At 42.2% G+C, this 18,417-nt stretch overlaps 4 protein-coding genes across 6 annotated transcripts; 2 read left to right on the top strand and 2 right to left on the bottom strand.

The window, feature by feature from the left end:
- The first annotated feature begins 98 nt into the window (after positions 1 to 98).
- LOC102699537 (zinc finger protein GIS2-like) lies at positions 99 to 3,173 on the top strand. Of its 2 annotated transcripts, none has more exons than XM_006661962.2 (4): positions 99 to 182; positions 765 to 991; positions 1,534 to 1,629; positions 2,363 to 3,173. In XM_006661962.2, the coding sequence occupies exons 2-4, from the start codon at positions 888 to 890 to the stop codon at positions 2,934 to 2,936; spliced, it is 774 nt and encodes a 257-aa protein (XP_006662025.1). In that variant the 5' UTR covers positions 99 to 182; positions 765 to 887; the 3' UTR covers positions 2,937 to 3,173. The 2 variants fall into 2 exon arrangements, with proteins under 2 accessions (XP_006662025.1, XP_015697344.1); XM_015841858.2 differs by lacking the exon at positions 99 to 182 and adding an exon at positions 268 to 550.
- Positions 3,174 to 3,760: 587 nt separating this feature from the next.
- LOC102723086 (very-long-chain aldehyde decarbonylase GL1-10) lies at positions 3,761 to 6,711 on the bottom strand. Its single transcript, XM_040528068.1, has 5 exons — positions 6,228 to 6,711; positions 5,533 to 5,855; positions 4,306 to 4,453; positions 4,193 to 4,225; positions 3,761 to 4,036 (listed from the first exon to the last, which is right to left on the bottom strand). The coding sequence occupies exons 1-5, from the start codon at positions 6,555 to 6,557 to the stop codon at positions 3,965 to 3,967; spliced, it is 906 nt and encodes a 301-aa protein (XP_040384002.1). The 5' UTR covers positions 6,558 to 6,711; the 3' UTR covers positions 3,761 to 3,964.
- Positions 6,712 to 10,775: 4,064 nt separating this feature from the next.
- LOC102708285 lies at positions 10,776 to 12,881 on the bottom strand. The gene is made up of 8 exons (XM_015841724.2): positions 12,675 to 12,881; positions 12,503 to 12,585; positions 12,359 to 12,400; positions 12,181 to 12,222; positions 11,824 to 11,907; positions 11,563 to 11,650; positions 11,326 to 11,423; positions 10,776 to 11,227 (listed from the first exon to the last, which is right to left on the bottom strand). The coding sequence occupies exons 1-8, from the start codon at positions 12,826 to 12,828 to the stop codon at positions 11,213 to 11,215; spliced, it is 606 nt and encodes a 201-aa protein (XP_015697210.1). The 5' UTR covers positions 12,829 to 12,881; the 3' UTR covers positions 10,776 to 11,212.
- Positions 12,882 to 13,128: 247 nt separating this feature from the next.
- Positions 13,129 to 16,736, top strand: LOC102722804 (putative magnesium transporter MRS2-G). 2 transcript variants are annotated; one of them, XM_015841986.2, is made up of 5 exons: positions 13,129 to 13,616; positions 13,703 to 14,151; positions 15,086 to 15,370; positions 15,629 to 15,919; positions 16,343 to 16,736. In XM_015841986.2, exons 1-4 carry the CDS (start codon positions 13,205 to 13,207, stop codon positions 15,911 to 15,913), a joined length of 1,431 nt encoding a protein of 476 aa, XP_015697472.2. In that variant the 5' UTR covers positions 13,129 to 13,204; the 3' UTR covers positions 15,914 to 15,919; positions 16,343 to 16,736. The 2 variants fall into 2 exon arrangements, with proteins under 2 accessions (XP_015697472.2, XP_006662023.2); XM_006661960.3 differs by lacking the exon at positions 16,343 to 16,736 and having other exon boundaries at positions 15,629 to 16,273.
- The last annotated feature ends 1,681 nt before the right edge of the window (positions 16,737 to 18,417 follow it).

The following is an 18,417-nucleotide window of genomic DNA, read 5'->3' as shown; positions in this document are numbered from 1 at the left end:
CTGCGAGACGCGCCGTCCTCTTCTTCTTCTTCCTCGGTTCCTACGCACGCGTCTCCGCTTCTTCCCACCCAATCCCCGCTGCCGCGTCCGCGCGCTCTCCCCGTGGCCTCCGCCGCGCTGCCCCGGCGGCGACTACCCCGTCTCCTCGTTCCCCTCGAGCCTGCTGGAGATCCGTTCTCGCGGTAAGCCCTGACCTATTTTTTTTTTCGGTTTTTGCAGTTGCGCTTATCCCTAATTTGCGCTGGTACGCGAGAAAACAAAAATCAATTCTTCGCGCGAGGTTTCGTGCGGTTAGTGTAGGCATTACGTTGCTCGGAGTATCCGCAATCCGTTCGCTATTACCGATGTGGTCGCTCATCTCTCGTCCCCTAGGTTTCTTTCGCCGGATGCTTGTGGATGTTTGTAGCGGTGTGCATGTTGGTGCGATGGGAGCATAGGTTGTGGAGTAGTCGAAGAGGGAGGAGGGGAGCATAAGTTGAGGAATTGTAGAAGCACCAATTTTGCAAGAACGTGTTATGCTGAAGTGGTTGTAGTATGGTTGTTGAATCAGGTATGATGATTTATTGTAGATGGTGTGGTTGTATTTGGGGCAATGGGGGATGGGTCGATTGTACTTGTTTGTATTAATCAAGGATGGAGGAAACTGCGGCATACGGAGCGTCATCTGCCCTACTCTTGGAGTTTGGGCATGTGGTTAGGAAAGGATGGTTGCTGTTGTTGGGCTCATGGAGTTGGAATTCAGCCTGTGGTTTTGTTGTGGACAGGAAGGAAGGAAGGAAGGAAGAAGGGAGGGTTGTGACAGGTTGTGGGAGTCTTGGAGGTGCTGGTTTTGTGGTGTGGTGTCGCAGTTTGGTGGGAGCTTGGAGATTTAGAAGGAAGGGTTGACGATGAGCAGCCGCAGCCCACCGCCAAAGGACCGCAGAATTCGTACTGAGCGTACCTCTTACCGTGATGCGCCATACCGGAGAGACAACCGCCGTGGTCCTAGCAGGTTTGAGTTGCCTTATTTAAATAAAAAGAATGTCGTATATCCTGATGTTACCGCTTCCTATCAACCTCTCCTAGTCATATTGGTAGGATAACCATAACTGTTATTTCTGTTTGGATGTATATATTATCTGTTTTCCTTCCACAATAATCACTTAGGCATGTAGTATTTGTATGGGCTCTTGGTCTAAAGTCTGTCCATGACCTATGTTGCTCCAATGTGCAATATGGATAGGGTGACACTGCATGTGGTCAGCCCCCTGCAGTAATCTAGGACAAGACAATAGTTAGTTTTTTTAAAAGGAAAACAATTGGTTTATCTTCATGTATATTGTAAAAGTGCGTGGAGTGCGATGGATGTTCATCAGTTCATCTTGCCCCATTGCCTTTGTCAGAGGATCACTGGGTTTAAGCATGCAAAATGTTTAATAAGTTAATGGATTGTCATGATTCAAGACCTGAAGGGTGCAATTTAATAAACATTTTCAGATTTTTGTCGATCCGCTATGTATCTGAGCAAGGATTTCTTTGCTTTCTTCCCTGCAGATTCCCTAATGATTTGTGCAACAATTGTAAGCGTCCAGGACATTTTGCTAGAGATTGTCCAAATGTGGCTCTCTGCCATGCCTGTGGACTTCCAGGGTAAGGTCTATTTGTTATTCTGTTCTGCAGATATTTCATATTCTTAAGTCTTTAAAAAGGTTTTCCATCGTTCAGTCTCTTATGGTGTTTTTCTTCTTGTGTTTTCCCATGCTTTTGATATTCAGTATTCTCAATAGCCCTGCTTGTTTATGCCGTTATGCCATGCCCATACTGGATTATAATTATGCATTGAATGAGATGTGATCTTGATAATTGTGACAGTTCAACCGTCATGTAGTTGACACTAGGTCCACTTGATGGATGGCTACATTGATTTGCTAATTTTTAAACATTTTGAGGTGCCTCATGCTCCTTTCGTGATGGATGAAGATTTAGTATTTGGCATCACAAAGTAATTGCTTGAGAGTGTTCCCAAAATTCAAAACATGGTTCACCATCTTTTAACAGTTCAATCGATAGTAGACATATAATATTATTGTATTAATTAGCATAAAAGACCTGTACATATTCATATATACAATATATCCTGGAAGTGTTGAATATAGACAAATCATCAAAAGGTAGCTAAAGAAAATGAAACTTTGAAGCTTAAGCCACACATACATTTATCGGAAGATGATTAGTAGCAGACTAACAGTTAAGCATGAACTTGTGGAATTGAATTACTGTAATTTAGTCAGAGATTACAGTTTCATGTGATAAAAATTCTTATGTTCATCATCTTCTTCTCTGTGAGCTAACATTACTCACTCTAATGCTGTTACTTTGGCAGGCACATTGCAGCAGAGTGTTCTTCCAAAGACCTCTGCTGGAATTGCAAAGAGCCTGGTCATATGGCTAACAGCTGCCCTAATGAAGGGATATGCCGTAACTGTGGCAAGTCAGGTCACATTGCAAGAGACTGCACGGCTCCACCAATGCTGCCAGGTGAAATGAGGCTTTGCAGCAACTGCTACAAACCGGGGCACCTTGCTGCGGAATGCACCAATGAGAAGGCCTGCAACAACTGTAGGAAGAGTGGCCATCTTGCTCGAAACTGCCCCAACGAGCCTGTCTGCAACCTATGCAACATCGCAGGACATTTGGCTCGAGAGTGCCCCAAATCTGAAACTATCAATGAGAGGGGCGGTCCTCCTCCCTTCCGTGGCGGCGGTCCTCCTCCTCCCTTCCGTGGTGGATATAGTGATGTGATCTGCCGGGCTTGCAACCAGGTTGGCCATATGAGCCGTGATTGCATGGCAGGTGCCTTCATGATCTGCCACAACTGCGGTGGCCGTGGTCACATGGCTTATGAGTGCCCATCTGGGAGGCTTATGGACCGGTTCCCCCCTCCTCGCCGTTATTGAGTGATATCCAAAGTGCTCTATCAGATGACTCTTCCTTCCTTGGGACCAGCTTATGAATAATCATTATCCTGTGCTTTATGGCTTAAGAATGGTAGTGGATCTCAGATACTTCAGTTTTTCGTAGTTTGTCAGTTTACTTGTAATTGTGGGATCCGCCGTTTAACTGAGACACTCCATTGATCGTTGAGGATGAATTCCATATGGGCTACTTGTTTTGATGCCTACAAACTTCAAATTCATGACTATTGAGTCTTATATGCACCGTCGGTTGTGTCCCAAACTGAGGTCTTCAAATCTGTTATTGATGCTCCCTAGTGAACTGGCACAAAAACTCAGAATTGCAACGTTGTGAGTTTTTTTTCCAATGTAATTCGGGAGCGTAATTACAATCCTGCTGATGGGAATGTATATTACGTATCTGAGCCAAGTAAATTTCTGAAATGGACATTAACATGTCCCCAAGAGGTCATTTTGGCTATAAGTGGTCCCAAAATAAGTACTACTAATTACTTTGGGACTTAACCAGAGTAAATAAGGGCATGTCAATTATTGGAAATAATATTGGTACGTCTTTTCATCATCAAAATGATAAGTAAAAAAGGGCACATATGTTATTTTACTTGAGTACTAATTTGTTTGAAATTGGTTAAAATAATCACTTATTTTGGGATAGAGATAGTAACTTATTATCCTTGCCTACAGTTAAGTTTCGATAAGTAGCCTGAATTGGCATTTAAACACCAGACATATATGCAGATAATTGTTTCTACAACGCATATTTCGGGAAAAAAAACATATACAGCAATTGGTTGTGACTCCTGATGTTTCAAGCAGAGAGCAAATTCACATAAAAGCTACCTGAATCACAAGGTTATTGGTCAGCGTAACAAGTTCCACGGATGCTTACGACCACAGGAAAACGAAAGGCACAGCACCGCAAACCCTACTGCGGAAATCAAAACACTACACATGCCGTAACGAACAAAGTGACCAAGCAAGCCAATTCAGATTGTGCTATATAGGACAGTCTAATCCAACTTTGCATAGCTAAGTCCATTCATATCTGCTTTCTCGCCATCACTTTGCCCGAGAGCCTTCATCTATTTCATCCAAGAAAACAAGAACGGTAAAAAAAAAATCAGCTATTCTGTCAACTTTGTTGACCATTTTGCAGATGCAATTGTACAAACTGAAAATTCTATGGAATTTATGTGTAGGAAATGATGAGAAAGATAACAGGAAAAAAGGAAAGTTACCTTTGCTTGGTATGCCTTATGGAATCTGAAACCCTGAAAGAGCAAGAACACAACATAAACATGGTGGTTTCTGGGGTTTTAAACAGTAGCTTTGTATAAAAGCAGATACTTACTCTGTCGGTCCCGTATAGATAATCACAATACGTGAAAACAGAAGCAAAGTTGCTTTGGCTCTGACGTCCAACATAGTGATGATAATCATGGTATTCTGCTCCTCCATAGAATGGAATATACTTTGTCAGGCTGAATGGGAAATCGAAGCTGCAAAAATGACACGATGAATTTTGTTGTGCCATGAGAAAACTATGCTGAGTGCAACAGCAAAATGATGGGCATTATCACTTGGTCAATGCAACACGAAGTTTGGCAGTATTGTTTAGTCACTGCTACAATAATTGCAGAATAGTAGAATACAGGTATACAGCATTGGAGTATGGTCACAGTACTCAAAATTTATGAGTTGAGAGTGACACAGTATTGATATCGCCCAAGCATAACGTTGACCTTTTTATTAAAAAACAATAGCTTTACACCCTTTTAAGGTATAGTTCAACCATCTTAAATTGCTTTATATCATCCATGATTACAAACTACAAGAAGCAACTTAATTGCTTTTATATCATCCATGGTCACATGCTACAAAACAATGTAAAAGACACAAAACAGTCTAGTAATCTTGCATTCTTGCTAGCTCTTCATGTCTAACATGGTATTATATGTAATAGTAAATATGCACACAAATATTTAAATTTGATAATTCAAAAACTTATATCAATCATTGCACTCTGGATTATTTGAGTTTAATTTCTTTTGTATTTAAATCACACAAGTATCTTTTTAAAATTAATAGACGGATTAACTTAAATGAATTTGAAGTATAGTTGTGAAATTAAAAAAAATCCCTTTACTACTTAAATTTCATTCTACTAAAAAGTAACAGGAAATGCTAAACTCATGGCTTATAGTCTATTCTAGTTCAATTCTGAAAGTAGTAGGTGAAAGCATCTTATTTCTAGGTAAACTTTTTCTCTGTTCAATAACTCCAAATGCATCAACCTAGGCAGTAGGCACTTGCAAGTTGCATCCTACGTTCCAAACTTCTGATCATCAACAAACTCCTCTGGTAAAAGAATCCATTTGATCACTACTAATGAATCATAGTAGGTGCCATGCTACTAATTTTGCAATCACACACCAAATCCATTCATCATTAGCAACAAAACATAGTACTTGCCAAGTCAACACAATGTTGCACAAATCATTAAAGAAAAGTTATATTAGTATATATTATGCATCCTCCAAACAATCCAAAGAAGGGGGAAGGTATGCAAATTCCTTACCCACTGTGTGTCTCTATGGCCTCCATCTGGCGGAGCACAATCCAGAGCCAGAAGGTGATCATGTGACCGGGTGCGATCGCCGGCCCGACAAAGGAAGGGATGCCGAGAATGAGGACCTCAGCCCAGTGTGCATATGGCGCAGCAAATCCGATGGGTGCTGTGAACTCATGGTGGACACGGTGGATCTTCTCATAACCCCAGTCTCCATGCAGCAGCCGGTGGATCCAGTAGTTGAGGTAGTCCTCAACCAGGAAATACACCAGCAGCTGCGCCGCCATCTCCCCCAGCGACGGCAGCGGCAATCCTGTGTGAATTCCCACCATCTGCAATGTTCAAAAGAAGAAGAAAAAGAAACTCCTTTAATATCCACTACTATAACAATGCACAACACATAAATGATATGAAACGAATAATAATCTTCATTTTCCATAAGAAGAATATTAAAATACGAGCAAGACCTTAGGATTTGTGATTGCATCTACAAGGGTTCCTGGATCACAAATTCCTCAAATCTCGCGACTTCGAACTGGTGGTGAATCACCATCTTAGAAACCCAAATTCTAAACGCGGCATACGACTAAGGAGGTAGATCACGCAAATGCGGTGCTCTCCCTGCGAATCTATACCCTAAGCCCACCAAATCTCCGCGGCACAGCATTGCGCAGATTCACCGGCGACGGCGAGGAAGGACTGACCTTGACGGTGGGGTAGGAGACGAGCTGGAGCGGGCCGATGACGAGGAAGAATATGCGCATGACGTCCCTGTAGCAGCGGACGAACTCGGCCCTGGAGAGCCGCACCCTGGGCTGCAGCTTGAACGGCTCGACGGCCGCCGGCGCGCGGAGCTCGAGCAGCGCGACGGGGAGCGGCGCCACCGTGAAGACGACGAAGAGGAAGAGGATGTTGTGCCAGAAGAGGAGGTAGTCGGGCATCCCCGCCGAGTACCTGAACCACGCCGCCTCCATCGCCGTCATGCCCCGCCCCAGCGCCGCCTCCGCCTCCGCCGCCGTCGCGTAGGGCAGCATCTTCTCCGGCGAGTCCCCCCAAGGACCCACTTGCAAAAAAACCCCAAAAAACCGTATTTTCCCCTAAACGCAGGGGGCTAGCTGCAAAAGTGCGGCCCTCAGTGATCTGTAGCCGCAGCTCGTCGTCGTCCACCTCCGCCACAGATGCCAGTGCTGCAGCTCGCTGCCTTTTATCATGGCATGCCTGCCTCTCTGACATGTGGGCCCCCCGACGGTGTGGTTTGTGGTGGGCGCCACCTGCCAGAGAGTGGGGCCCGCTGTTTCTTTTGGTGTTTGTAGTTGGTTATTATTATTTTTTTATTATAATGGCTGTGGGCTTAGATCTCGTCGTGTTCTTGGATGCATGGAGATCGATGGAGATGGAGAGCACAACATCGATATGTTTGACTTTCTGTATGATCGTGAGCCATGAAAAAACCAATACTAATTATACTACATGCGTCCGATTCAAAGACTATAACCATTGTTTAGATAAAAACGGTTAAATGAATGATACTATAGTCGTTGATCGTATGTCGGATGGTTAAGTACATAGAAATTCAAATGGAGCGCTGTGTACTCCGCTAAAATTCAACATGGCGCATTCGTAGCATTTGTTAATAACATGAATAGTGGCTGCACGGAAAAAAACATAACATGAACAAATTCTTAGCAAATATAATGATTGCCATATGGAATCTCTAAATATTTTTATAAATGGAGTAGCATGCATGTCTATATACATTAGTGTTGTTTCTTATGGCATTTTTAAGGACACGCTGGTTGAGCACTTCTTTCTACGATGCGGCAACGAAATGCTTATACATCATACACATGATGATTTTCATTTACCATGGTTCGGTTTTGTCCCTTTTTTTTACAATTTACATATTAGAACGACTCCCAAAAGATTCGAATTATTGAGATGACAATAGTTTTATCATCAGAGAAGAAAAGAAAAGAGAGCAATAAGTGATCTATGCTTGTGCTTTTGAAGTAGCACACGTACGTCTCTATGCATGCATTGTCTGGTCGACCGTATTTATAGCCAATGCAAATTTCTTGCGTATGCAACCACTACACGTACCGTATATGTGTCATGGCTGCCACATATGCATCCACAATTCGTAGGCCAACCACTAGCAGCCATATATGACGAGATCATCAGAGCACCTTTGGCTAGAAAAATCCAAACTGTTCCTATCAATGTCCATTGTTTTTTCAGGTCTCATTTCTACCATGAAATTAAAGTAAACTTGTATGAAACAGAGCACTTAAAAAACAAGAAGAAATTTGCATTAGAAAAACAAAATACTACCTCCCATTTATTTATTTGAATCTATTACCTCCCATTTATTTATTTGAATCTATTGACTTTTGAATTGACCAATCATCTAATTTTAAAAATATATAATTAGTAGTCATTTTATTATAATTTATATTATCATTAAAAAATTTTAAACATGATCTATAATTTTTCATATATGAGCAAAATTTTTCGCTTCAGCTTATATTTATAAACCAAAATTTAAATTTTCAGCCATAATTTTAAAGTTGTTTGTAGGGCTTTTTCGTCAAAGTTTATTTTTTAAAATTTTTTAGACCGCTAAAAATACATATATAAAAATTTTATTTAAAAAATATTTTTTATTTATAAATATACTGTTTTGGCTTTTTTTTTTCCATCACCGTCTACCACCTAATCTTTGTTGGTTCATTTGGAGAGTAGCTAGATGCATTTTTCTATGGCTTTGGGGTACGATGTCGAGCAAGCTATGTGTCAGCCAGGGCCTCACTATCTCGATAGCCTTTTTCTTTTTTCTGCGTCGTCCTCTCCTCTCTCGCGACTTCTTCGGGGGACAAAGTGGCATGGTTTGCACGTCCAAGTTCAGAGCATGCATGCATATAGGCAGCCAAGTGTGCCACGCATGCTTTTCAGATCTCTGAAATCCTGCAACTTTTAGAGCCCGCTCGTGCATTCCTGGAGTCTGATTAATTTGTTCCACGCCTAACTTTAAAACAGTATTTAACAGAAATTATTTACTTCTTCGAGTTCCAACACACTCTCTCTCTAATCCGAACACGTACCATTTTAGTCCCCGAATGGATGATAATAGTATGCCCGAATATATTAAGTGCTTGTTTGGTTGGGCTACGGCTCATAATTTTAACTCTAAGAACCAAGTTCAAGTTTGGAGTACAGTTGTGGAGCAGTTGAAACCTAGTTTATCTTTTTAGATTATTCCAAATCTCCAATTAGCTCTGCTTCTTTTTTGGGTGAAGCTAAAACCGTTTGATTTGGCTCTAGCTCCAAAAGAGGCTGAGTTAGAGGCGTTAGAAACCTATCAAACAAGCCCTAATACACAATTCCTTCATTTCAAAAATATATATGTTGTGTATTTTATTTTGTTAGAACAACAGTCTAACCAACAACGATTCTATTAGAAAATAATTTCACAAGATACAATTGAATTTATTAGATTTCCATTAAATTAAAATTATATATATGTTGGCGAAACTATCAACAAATACATAATTAAGAATGTGTATAATAAAAATACAGGTTTAACAATTTTTTTACCTTAAAACTATATATTAAGCTATCATATCATAAACAGACAAATCTAGTGAAAATATTTAGAGTTTAGATTCATAGCACTATTTTTCAAGCTATAGTTGTGATAATTAAAATTGATAGTAAGAATATGAGCAATTTTATGATTGTTGAGTAGGTAATAAGAGGTACCAAAATTTTAGTGTAAAATTTGGTACCTTTTGGTATCTTCTCAAGCACTATAAAAATTGCTCTAAAAATATAGCTCCGTGATATGTTGCTTTATATTTATAATTTTGTAAAGAAATGTTTACTCTGCATTTTTTATGATAGATTGATAAAATTATCATGGTTCACATAAATAATAGAGCAATTTTATGGTTCTTAAGAAGGTACCAAGATTTTACGCTAAAATTTAACTGCTCAAGTACCATAAAATTGCTCTAAATAATATATTAACAGAGTAATAGAGTAGTTGTCACTAAGAGAGTGAATTGGCTAGAGCTTCATTAGTTTCTTCTGTTTCTTTTATCCACAGCCGCCATGACAGCTGACAAATCTAAAACTTGGTGTAAATTCTTAATCTTAATAAAATCAGGGTGATCTGTCTTCGATCATCCGGGCAAAAAAAAAAAAGTTAACTCTCGTTCTGACCAAACAAAATAGAGATTATATTTCAAAAACGGAGGGAGTGCGTGACACCGAGCGTGCACGCGGACGCGGGTGCAGCCAGGGAGCAGAGCTACCTTGCCGCGGCGCCGGCGCCGGCGACGACGACGAGGAGTCGATGACAACCGCCGCCGCGGACTGTACAGCGGGCGTCGCCAAACGGGCGGCGCACATAGTTTTCCCGTGGCGTGCAGACACCGAACGCTCCGACGACCTGCGCCATCCATCCATCGACGGGAATTTTGTTCTCTCGGTCACGAGCAGTCATTCACCTGACCATGCATCGCTAACCCATTTTTCTTTTTCTGCATCACAAACTGACACGGCATTACAACAATTAACACTGATGCTTAAGTTAAGCTGGTTCTTTGAATCAGTTTGTGTTCGTCTTATTTGCTGGCTAAATTTGGCCTGCTCTCGTGCTACCTCAGTTGCATACTTGTATATCTCTCCACTGGTTTAGCACGTGAGAGTCGTCCAACATCCACAGGCAATTTACAGCAAGGATCAAAATCATCATCAGATTAATAATTTTAGCACCTGCTACGGCATGCTACTACCCTTTGTCCCTTGTGCCGTGTCCTATCTATCTCTGCACTCTGCAGCTTCAGATTTGGATCGGTTCCATTGATCCCACTCGATCCAAAACACATCTCACACGCTCACATGCCTGGATGCTCGATCAGAGGTAAGTAACATTAGCATCTCCAACTGCACTGTGTAGTGGCACAATTAGTGGTCCATAATAACTAGGAGTGCAGGACTGGACACGAACTCCATGCATGAACAGGTGCACTGCATGCAAGAAGAGTTGCAGTCTTGCAGACATTCAGAGTTTCAGATAATGTCCAAAAGAATGAGATCCAAAAGAATGAGCCCACAGTACGATTTATGGAGGCGTGGACTGTAAGTAAAACAGGTTGAGAAGTCTGTCAAGGAATATCTCCTATGCATGTTCTTACAGGTAATGGAATAGCAATCTGACCATCAATCACCCAACCACCATATCCATTATGTTTTATGTTTGATATTATTAAACTCCCTCTAAATATATTGACTAAGAGTAATTTTACAATTCTTGAGTACTGAGATATACCAAAATTTTAATGTAAAATTTAGTACCTTCTAGTATCTAAGATATTAAGAGGTATCAAAATTTAAACTATAATTTTTAATACCTACCGGTATCTTCTTAAGGACCGAAAATTGCTCATTGACCAATTCTTCACGCCTTTCCGTTTAAAACCTTCGTAACCTCGACTCCAATACTGTGCTATTGCTTCTGGCTTAAAGCATTTGTTTTGCAAAAATAAAAGAGTTCCTGGTTTACATATAATCCTAACTTGGAGCTGGTGATTTCAGGAGGTGAGTTTGATCAGTGCTGCCTGATTCCTCTTCATGGGCCTTGCCATCAGCCTTAGCCCAGGGAGGCTACAGTAGATTCTCTCCATTGCTAATTCTTTCCTGTCTGCAGGTAGTATATAATAGAGGACATATAAGTCAATCTCTCCAAGTAGGAAATACAAAAGAATAATTACACAGAAGTTAGTAGCAATCAGAACAAACCAGCATCTCGTGGTCACCCATTATCTCCTCGATTACCTCACCAAGAATCTTGTCTGCACTGTTAGGAACGAGGGCTGCAAAAGCAGCTGGTTCCAACCCTGAACAACAAGTAACAGCCCATCAATTTGACAACACATGAGCTGTGTGCTTTCAAGAGTTCATTTTTATGATCCCAGTTACGTGTAATGCATTTATGTATGTCACCATTTCATAGTTAACATAAAACAATGGAGTTACCAGATTCTGGGAAGGCGTTGATGAACATCATCATCTCTTCACCCGTCAGACCAGAAAAGATGCAGATTCTCGGTATTGATTCTGCAATCTGCAATTGAAAGTTAGTGTTTCGAAGTGTTCTATATCTAGATTTGAGGTTAGGAAATGACATATTGATAAGCATTTGCTATCTGAAGTTTCAGCACAAGAGTGATATGCCAGCTGTCGGCATAATACGACTGAAAAATGAAATTTGCAAACGCCAAAACAATGAGTTCAGACCTTGACAGCTTCTACGCTAGGCTGCTCAGTGTGCATGGCATCCCACAACGTTTGATTTGTCATTTCTTCTGTGCAATGAATCACCTGAAACAAAGTCATATGAGTACATAAATGAGCTTTCAGCTCCGTAGCTTCACATATATAGCATGGTTTCGTCCTTTGAATGATGCAAATGCAGTACGAGTTTTTCCCTAACTTTCATCTTACACGATTGTGACTGATAAGACTAAAGCACTGTCCCCAGATACATTTATTTTCAAGTATGTGCTGTACAAGAACATATAGGAAAATCTGCGGTATTTTTTATGGCATAAAAACCCATCAGTACACACCAGTGACATCAGATATTGAATTTACCTTGAGGAATTCACCATCAAGCTCTTTCAGGAACTCCTGAACCTGCACAAGTTATGCATTGCACATAAACACATCGAACATTCAGAACATCAAGAAGCAATGCACCGTGTGTCTGATAATTTCATACAAACAGCGTCTTCTGAATGAACACCTCATAGTGGTTGCTTCGTGGTTTTACCTTATCAGTTTCGCCCTCCTCGAATCCGATGAGTAACAGCGCCTGACGAACACAAACATTTCAATTGGAGATCACCATCATCACCAGCAGCAGCAGCAATAGATGTAAGGAAGAAAAAGGAATCGCTGCTCACGCGCAACTCACCGGCGGTCCGTACATGGGTTCCTCGGCGTTCAGCGGCACGAACTTGGAGTCCTCCTCCATGAGCTCACCGGTGATGGGGATCCCTGAGACGCAGGCACGTCAGATTCCACTGAACCAAACCGAGCACTCAGCAAGCCGGCGATGGCGGATGCGTGCGTGTGCCTGTGTGCACCTTCGGGAGGCAACGAGCGGAGCGGGCGCCACCTTGTCGTCCTCCTCCGCTGCAGCAACGGCGAGACGGATCCGGGGGCGCGCAGAGACCGAGCGGGTAAAGGGGCGACGGAGCTATGGAGTAGGAGTACGAGTACGGGGGTGGCTGCAGCCATCGTCGCCGGCGCTGGCGGTGAGGACGACGAGCGAGGCAGAGTTATCCTCTCCTTGCTCCCCGCGTGTGGCCTCCGCTTCGTCGGCGTTTTTCCCGCCGCTACCACGCAACCTCAGCCGTCCGATCGGCATCGTGCGTCCGAGATGGAGGCGGAGGTAGGCCGTCCGATCAGGCTCGTGGCGCGCAAATTGCGCGGCGGTCGAATCAGCTGGGCCCGATCCGGTCGCGGCCCGGCCCAGCAGACCCGGCCCATTAAGAGGGACCAATGCCTCCACCTCTTCGGACTCCGGTGCGGTGCTCTTCTCCTCCTCCCGCACGTGTCGCTCGCACCACGCGACGACCTCGCCGTCGCCGCCGCCTCCGCCCGCGGCGCCGCCATGGGGAGGCGATCCGGGGGCAGGAAGCTGCCCTTCTTCGCATCCAACGCCTCGACGTCGTCGTCCACCAAGCGGACCCGCTCGGCGCGCCGCCTCCCGTCCCTCCCCAAGCCCCGCGCGTCGGGTCCCACCTCCCCGGCCTCGCCCTCCGCCCCGCAGCCGGCCGGGTCGCACCCCGCCCCTCCGTCCCCCACCCTCGCCGTCTCTCCCTCCGTCGCTGGCGGCGGCGGCGGCGGCGCCGGTAAGGTGGGGAAGAAGAAGGCCGGCGCGCGCCTGTGGATGCGGCTCGACCGGTGGGGCGTCTCCGAAACCCTCCATCTCGACAAGGGATCCATCATCCGCCGCGCCGGCCTGCCGCCGCGCGACCTCCGGATCCTCGGCCCCGTCTTCTCCGACTCCTCAAGCATCCTCGGTGAGCTCACGCACGCACACCCCATTAATACTGATTGATGCTAGGGTCGTTTTTGGTGGGACAATATACAATGTTTAATTGTGCAGCTAGAGAGAAGGCGATGGTGATCAACCTAGAATTCATCAGGGCAATCGTTACGGCCGATGAGATCCTCATATTGGATCCTCTCGCAATGGATGTGATCCCTTTTGTTGAGCATTTGACACATCATCTCCCTCTGAAGAACCTGGTGTGTGGAAATGGGCAACGTGGTGGTGATGACCATGGGGAAAAGCATGATGACTCGCCTGGAGATCAGATGCCTTGTCGTCTTAATGAGGCCACTGGGGCAGAGCACGAGTTGCCGTTTGAATTCCAGGTGCTGGAGCTCGCGCTCGAGACAGTGTGCTTGTCATTTGATGTTAACGTGTCTGCCCTCGAAAGGCGTGCCACTCCTGTACTCGAGGAGCTGACCAAGAATGTCAGCACAAGGAACCTTGATCGTGTGCGAACTCTCAAGAGTGATCTTACCCGTTTGCTTGCCCATGTACAGAAGGTACAATTACAGATAGAAATTGTGTGCGTGGTTCCTTTGGTCTGTTAAAGTTTGTAGCTTTCATCCCTGTTTGACTGTCTTTATCGTTGCATACTGTTTTACTGATCAAAGACTATATTTATAGTATGTTCTAGTTGTTCTTTTTACAAAGGAGCATAGGTGATCCAAACAATCCCTAAAACAACTGTATATCTTCTTTGGAGCTTTTTGGATATAACTAGCATATGCCAGTATAATTTTACCATCTCAGACTTATAATAGTTATGGTTCAGCGTGCACCAATCACCAACTGATGTCTGTTGTGCCATGGCCCTGTTTTCGTGAAGGAATAATTAGTTCATGCACATAGAAATGTCTTAGTGCATCTGTGTTGAAAGAGCCAAAACCTTCTGGTGTATCTGCTTTGGATTATCAAAAGACTTGTCTAAATAATTTTAGTTCTTACTGTATGTTTGGAACTCAGGGTGTATTAAACAAAAGGTGATTATAAGCAACTAATATATTGTTTTTTCGTGATGTTCAATGTACTGCCTACTTATTTATTTCTTAAGCTTGTCAATTTTATTTTAAACGCAGTCTCGCTGCTGAGTAGTTTGGCTGTAGTTTTGAAAACCTCGATGGTAACCTACATGCTGCTCTAATCAAGGGTCTTCATCTGAAGATACCTCCTCTAATTTTTAATAGATGACATAGCTGACTTTGATGCACACTTTTGACTATTTGTCTTATTAAAAAACTTACGTGATGATCATTTGTTTTGTTGTGACTTGATCTATTATTAAAGATAATCTAAGGATAACTTAATTTCTTTTATATTTGAACACACTTTTTGAATAAAATGAATGGTCAAACATGTGCTGAGAAGTCAACAACATCATCATTAAAAAACCAGAGAGAGTATTATTTTAAGTTTTTAACTCACGCATCGTTTCAGGTCAGAGATGAAATAGAACATCTTCTGGATGATAATGAAGACATGGCACATCTGTATTTAACAAGGAAGCAATTACAAAACCAGCAGGTTGAGGCTTTAATGTCATCAGCTGCTTCCAATAGCATTGTTCCTGGAGGAACAAGTCTGTCAAGGTTGAACTCTAGTTTTCGGCGAAGTGTGAGCATCGCTACAAGTATGCATTTGGATAATGACGTGGAAGACCTAGAGATGTTACTTGAGGCTTACTTCATGCAATTGGATGGAATTCGCAACAGAATTTTGTCGGTTAGTCCTTTTACCCATATTAAAATAGGATAGGTGCACTCCAAACAATCACCCCCTAGACTCATTATCTGCTATAATTGTAAGTCCTTGTTAGAGATAAACTGCAAAGAAAAATGGCCACACCTATTTGCTAAATAGATTTAAGTTAGTATTCAATTTAGCAGAAGATGATGAATTCTTAACTACTAGAAGCATGTCTGTTTTCTTATGAAGAAACCATATACTCTGGTTTTAATTTCTCGTTTGGGAATTAAACAGGTTCGAGAATATATTGATGACACAGAAGACTATGTCAATATTCAACTTGACAACCAGCGTAATGAACTCATTCAGCTTCAGCTTACACTGACCATTGCATCCTTCGGCATAGCTGTCAACACCTTCATTGCTGGGGCTTTTGCAATGAATATCAAGGGACACTTGTACTTCATTGATGACGGTAGCCTCTTTTGGCCATTTGTTGGGGGCAGTTCATCAGGTTGCTTCATGATCACCATCATGCTGTTAGGGTATGCCTGGTGGAAGAAGTTGCTTGGTCCTTGAAACAAAGTAAGTCATGGCTCATGAGAAAATCTTCTCACTGTAAAGGGCATGTATTTTGACTTGTAACGTCTGCAGAAGGGAGCAGACATTTGAAACATAAAAGAGAATCCTAGGCTTAGGGAGATACTCTGATGCATTTACGTTTCGCTAGTAAATAAGATAAATTTTCTGTAGTTTTTCATTGGCCAAAAATATAGTGCACCAACATGTTATGATCATCAGCTCTCTTGAACTGGCTGTAGATTATAGGGGATCCGAACTGCCTGAGAATTTCTCTCTTTGATGTAGACTGAACTTTACAGACCGTACTGTATATTGGTATGTAGTAACATATGCCAGTTCCACTAAAGTACTGAACCATATCAGATCTCTATTGGTTATGGCCAATTGAAGTTTGTTCTTTCATGGCAACTGTTTGTCTTAGCACAGGAATTGAAAGAACCAAGTGAAAGATATCTTGTGGAAGTGTGCATCCTTCTCATTGCTGAGGAAGACATGCAGTTTTGCTTGTTATATCTGTACTCTGTGGAATGGAAGCAGACAATGACAATTTGAAGGGTAAAAGAAAACCGTGGGGCTTAAAGCATATAGGATGCCTATTGTTCTATATTTCTCTCTTTCTTTTGAAAGGGATGTCTATGTTTGTTGCTGGTGTTTCATCCATTTTTATAATAGAAATACGGGAAATTGTAAAGATCTCCCCAAGTATCATTATTAGTTTGAGTCCCCCCTATAAATTGATTTATTGCAAATACCTTCCTCCTAATTCACTTTGTTTGAGATTACCTTCTATTATGGCTGCTAGTGCATTCTTGTGGCCAAGCCTGTTTTACATGGTTTGAGACAGTTTCCTACGGTAATATAATTGAACCCGCAAAAGTTAGTGTAGGATGGGTTAGGTCTGGTTAACCGTTTTGTCTTTATCGCTAAGAATAAAGACTCTTAAACAAGAGAGCCATGTTTGTTTTTGATGAACTTGGTACAATCGAGCTAGTTAACTCCTACTCTATCATTGGTATGTTGACAAGGAGATGGTGATTGTTTGTCTTATTTAGGAAAAAAAATCGAATGTCATATTAATAAATAAAGATAATTTGAGAATAAAACTGTGTTCTTATTTATCTAAAAGTGAAGGCCGAAAAGTAACTACGATAAAAAAAACCCCCAAAATCTATTCTAAATTAAAAATTAAAAATTTAAATTTTGGTTTATAAGCATAAGTGAAAAGATAAGGCCGAAGGATCTCTGCCTCCACGTTATAGTTGAACACCAAGTCTGCGAGATGAACCCCCTCGTATAAAGCGCCGCTAGGAGCTGGCATTCAACATGAGCCTGATGAGTGTGTGACGGTGTAGACAAATATCGAGCGCCCAAACATCACAGTGCAAATATCGAGCGCCCAAACATCACAGTGAGAGCAGCTCACGCAGTCATGCGTGCAATAGCCACATTTAACTCCTATAGAGCAAGAGGGATAATTGCTTACCAAGATCAACTAATGTAGTATGTAGTAGGGCTCGTACCCACGCTAGCCATAAGATGCGCTAGGTCATATAGAATATGCGGAAAAGGCCTATGAGAATACATGAGTAGTGGCAATAGGAAACAATCTCAAACTAAAGTGAATTAGAAGGGATGTATTTGTAACAAATTAATTTATATGGAAAAATCTTAAATAAAGAGTGACATTTGGGGGCTCACGATTTTTCTTTGAAATATTTATCATGCGATATTGATAAAGAGTGACATTTGGGGGCTCACGATTTTTCTTTGAAATATTTATCATGCGATATTGCAATCCTGTCATTCATATTTCCTTTTTATTTTCTGAGTGCTAACAAGCTGTACCAGATCTTTCTACCTGTGACAATATTAGGAAGATACAACACCTTAAAGAAAACAAAAACATAGTCATTCAGAAATAAACAAACAAACGCAACAAATGTTCTCATTCTTTCTCTGAACGCAACAAAGCAAACAAAGTACTGAACCATATCGGACCTCTATTGGTTATGGCCAATTGAAGCTCTTTCTTGGCAACTGTTTGTCTTGGCACAGGAATCGAAAGAATCCAGTGATCAGAAAATGTATGTTGTTGCAAACGCAATAAGTGTTCTCACACTCCTGAATATTCCACCAATCTGATAACAGTAACTTTCAGTCTAGTTACAGTGCAGCCACACCAGCAGCGCCGGTGACCACGTCTCCATACCAAACAAGCAACAGATGCATCAACTGAAAGGGCCAGGTGAACACAAAAGGCATGCAATCACAACGGTTTCAACATTTCAGGATGCCTCAAATCTGGTTGACATCTGTCTCATCATGCAAACAGCATGATGCTGAGAGTATCCACACACACACGCTGAGCTCAACTGATTAGGTAACATGCCACTTTTGGTTAATCATGAATCCATGATGGGATAGTATATTACCATGAAAGCAACCTCCTGCTCACCAAAAGTTGCCTCGGGGTGACATGATAGTCAGCATTCTGAAGGAGC

Source organism: Oryza brachyantha, chromosome 10, assembly GCF_000231095.2.
Source record: "Oryza brachyantha chromosome 10, ObraRS2, whole genome shotgun sequence".
Classification (NCBI taxonomy): Eukaryota; Viridiplantae; Streptophyta; class Magnoliopsida; order Poales; family Poaceae; genus Oryza; species Oryza brachyantha.
The sequence above is the reverse complement of the archived record's forward strand: the minus strand, read 5'-3'. Positions and strand labels throughout refer to the sequence as shown.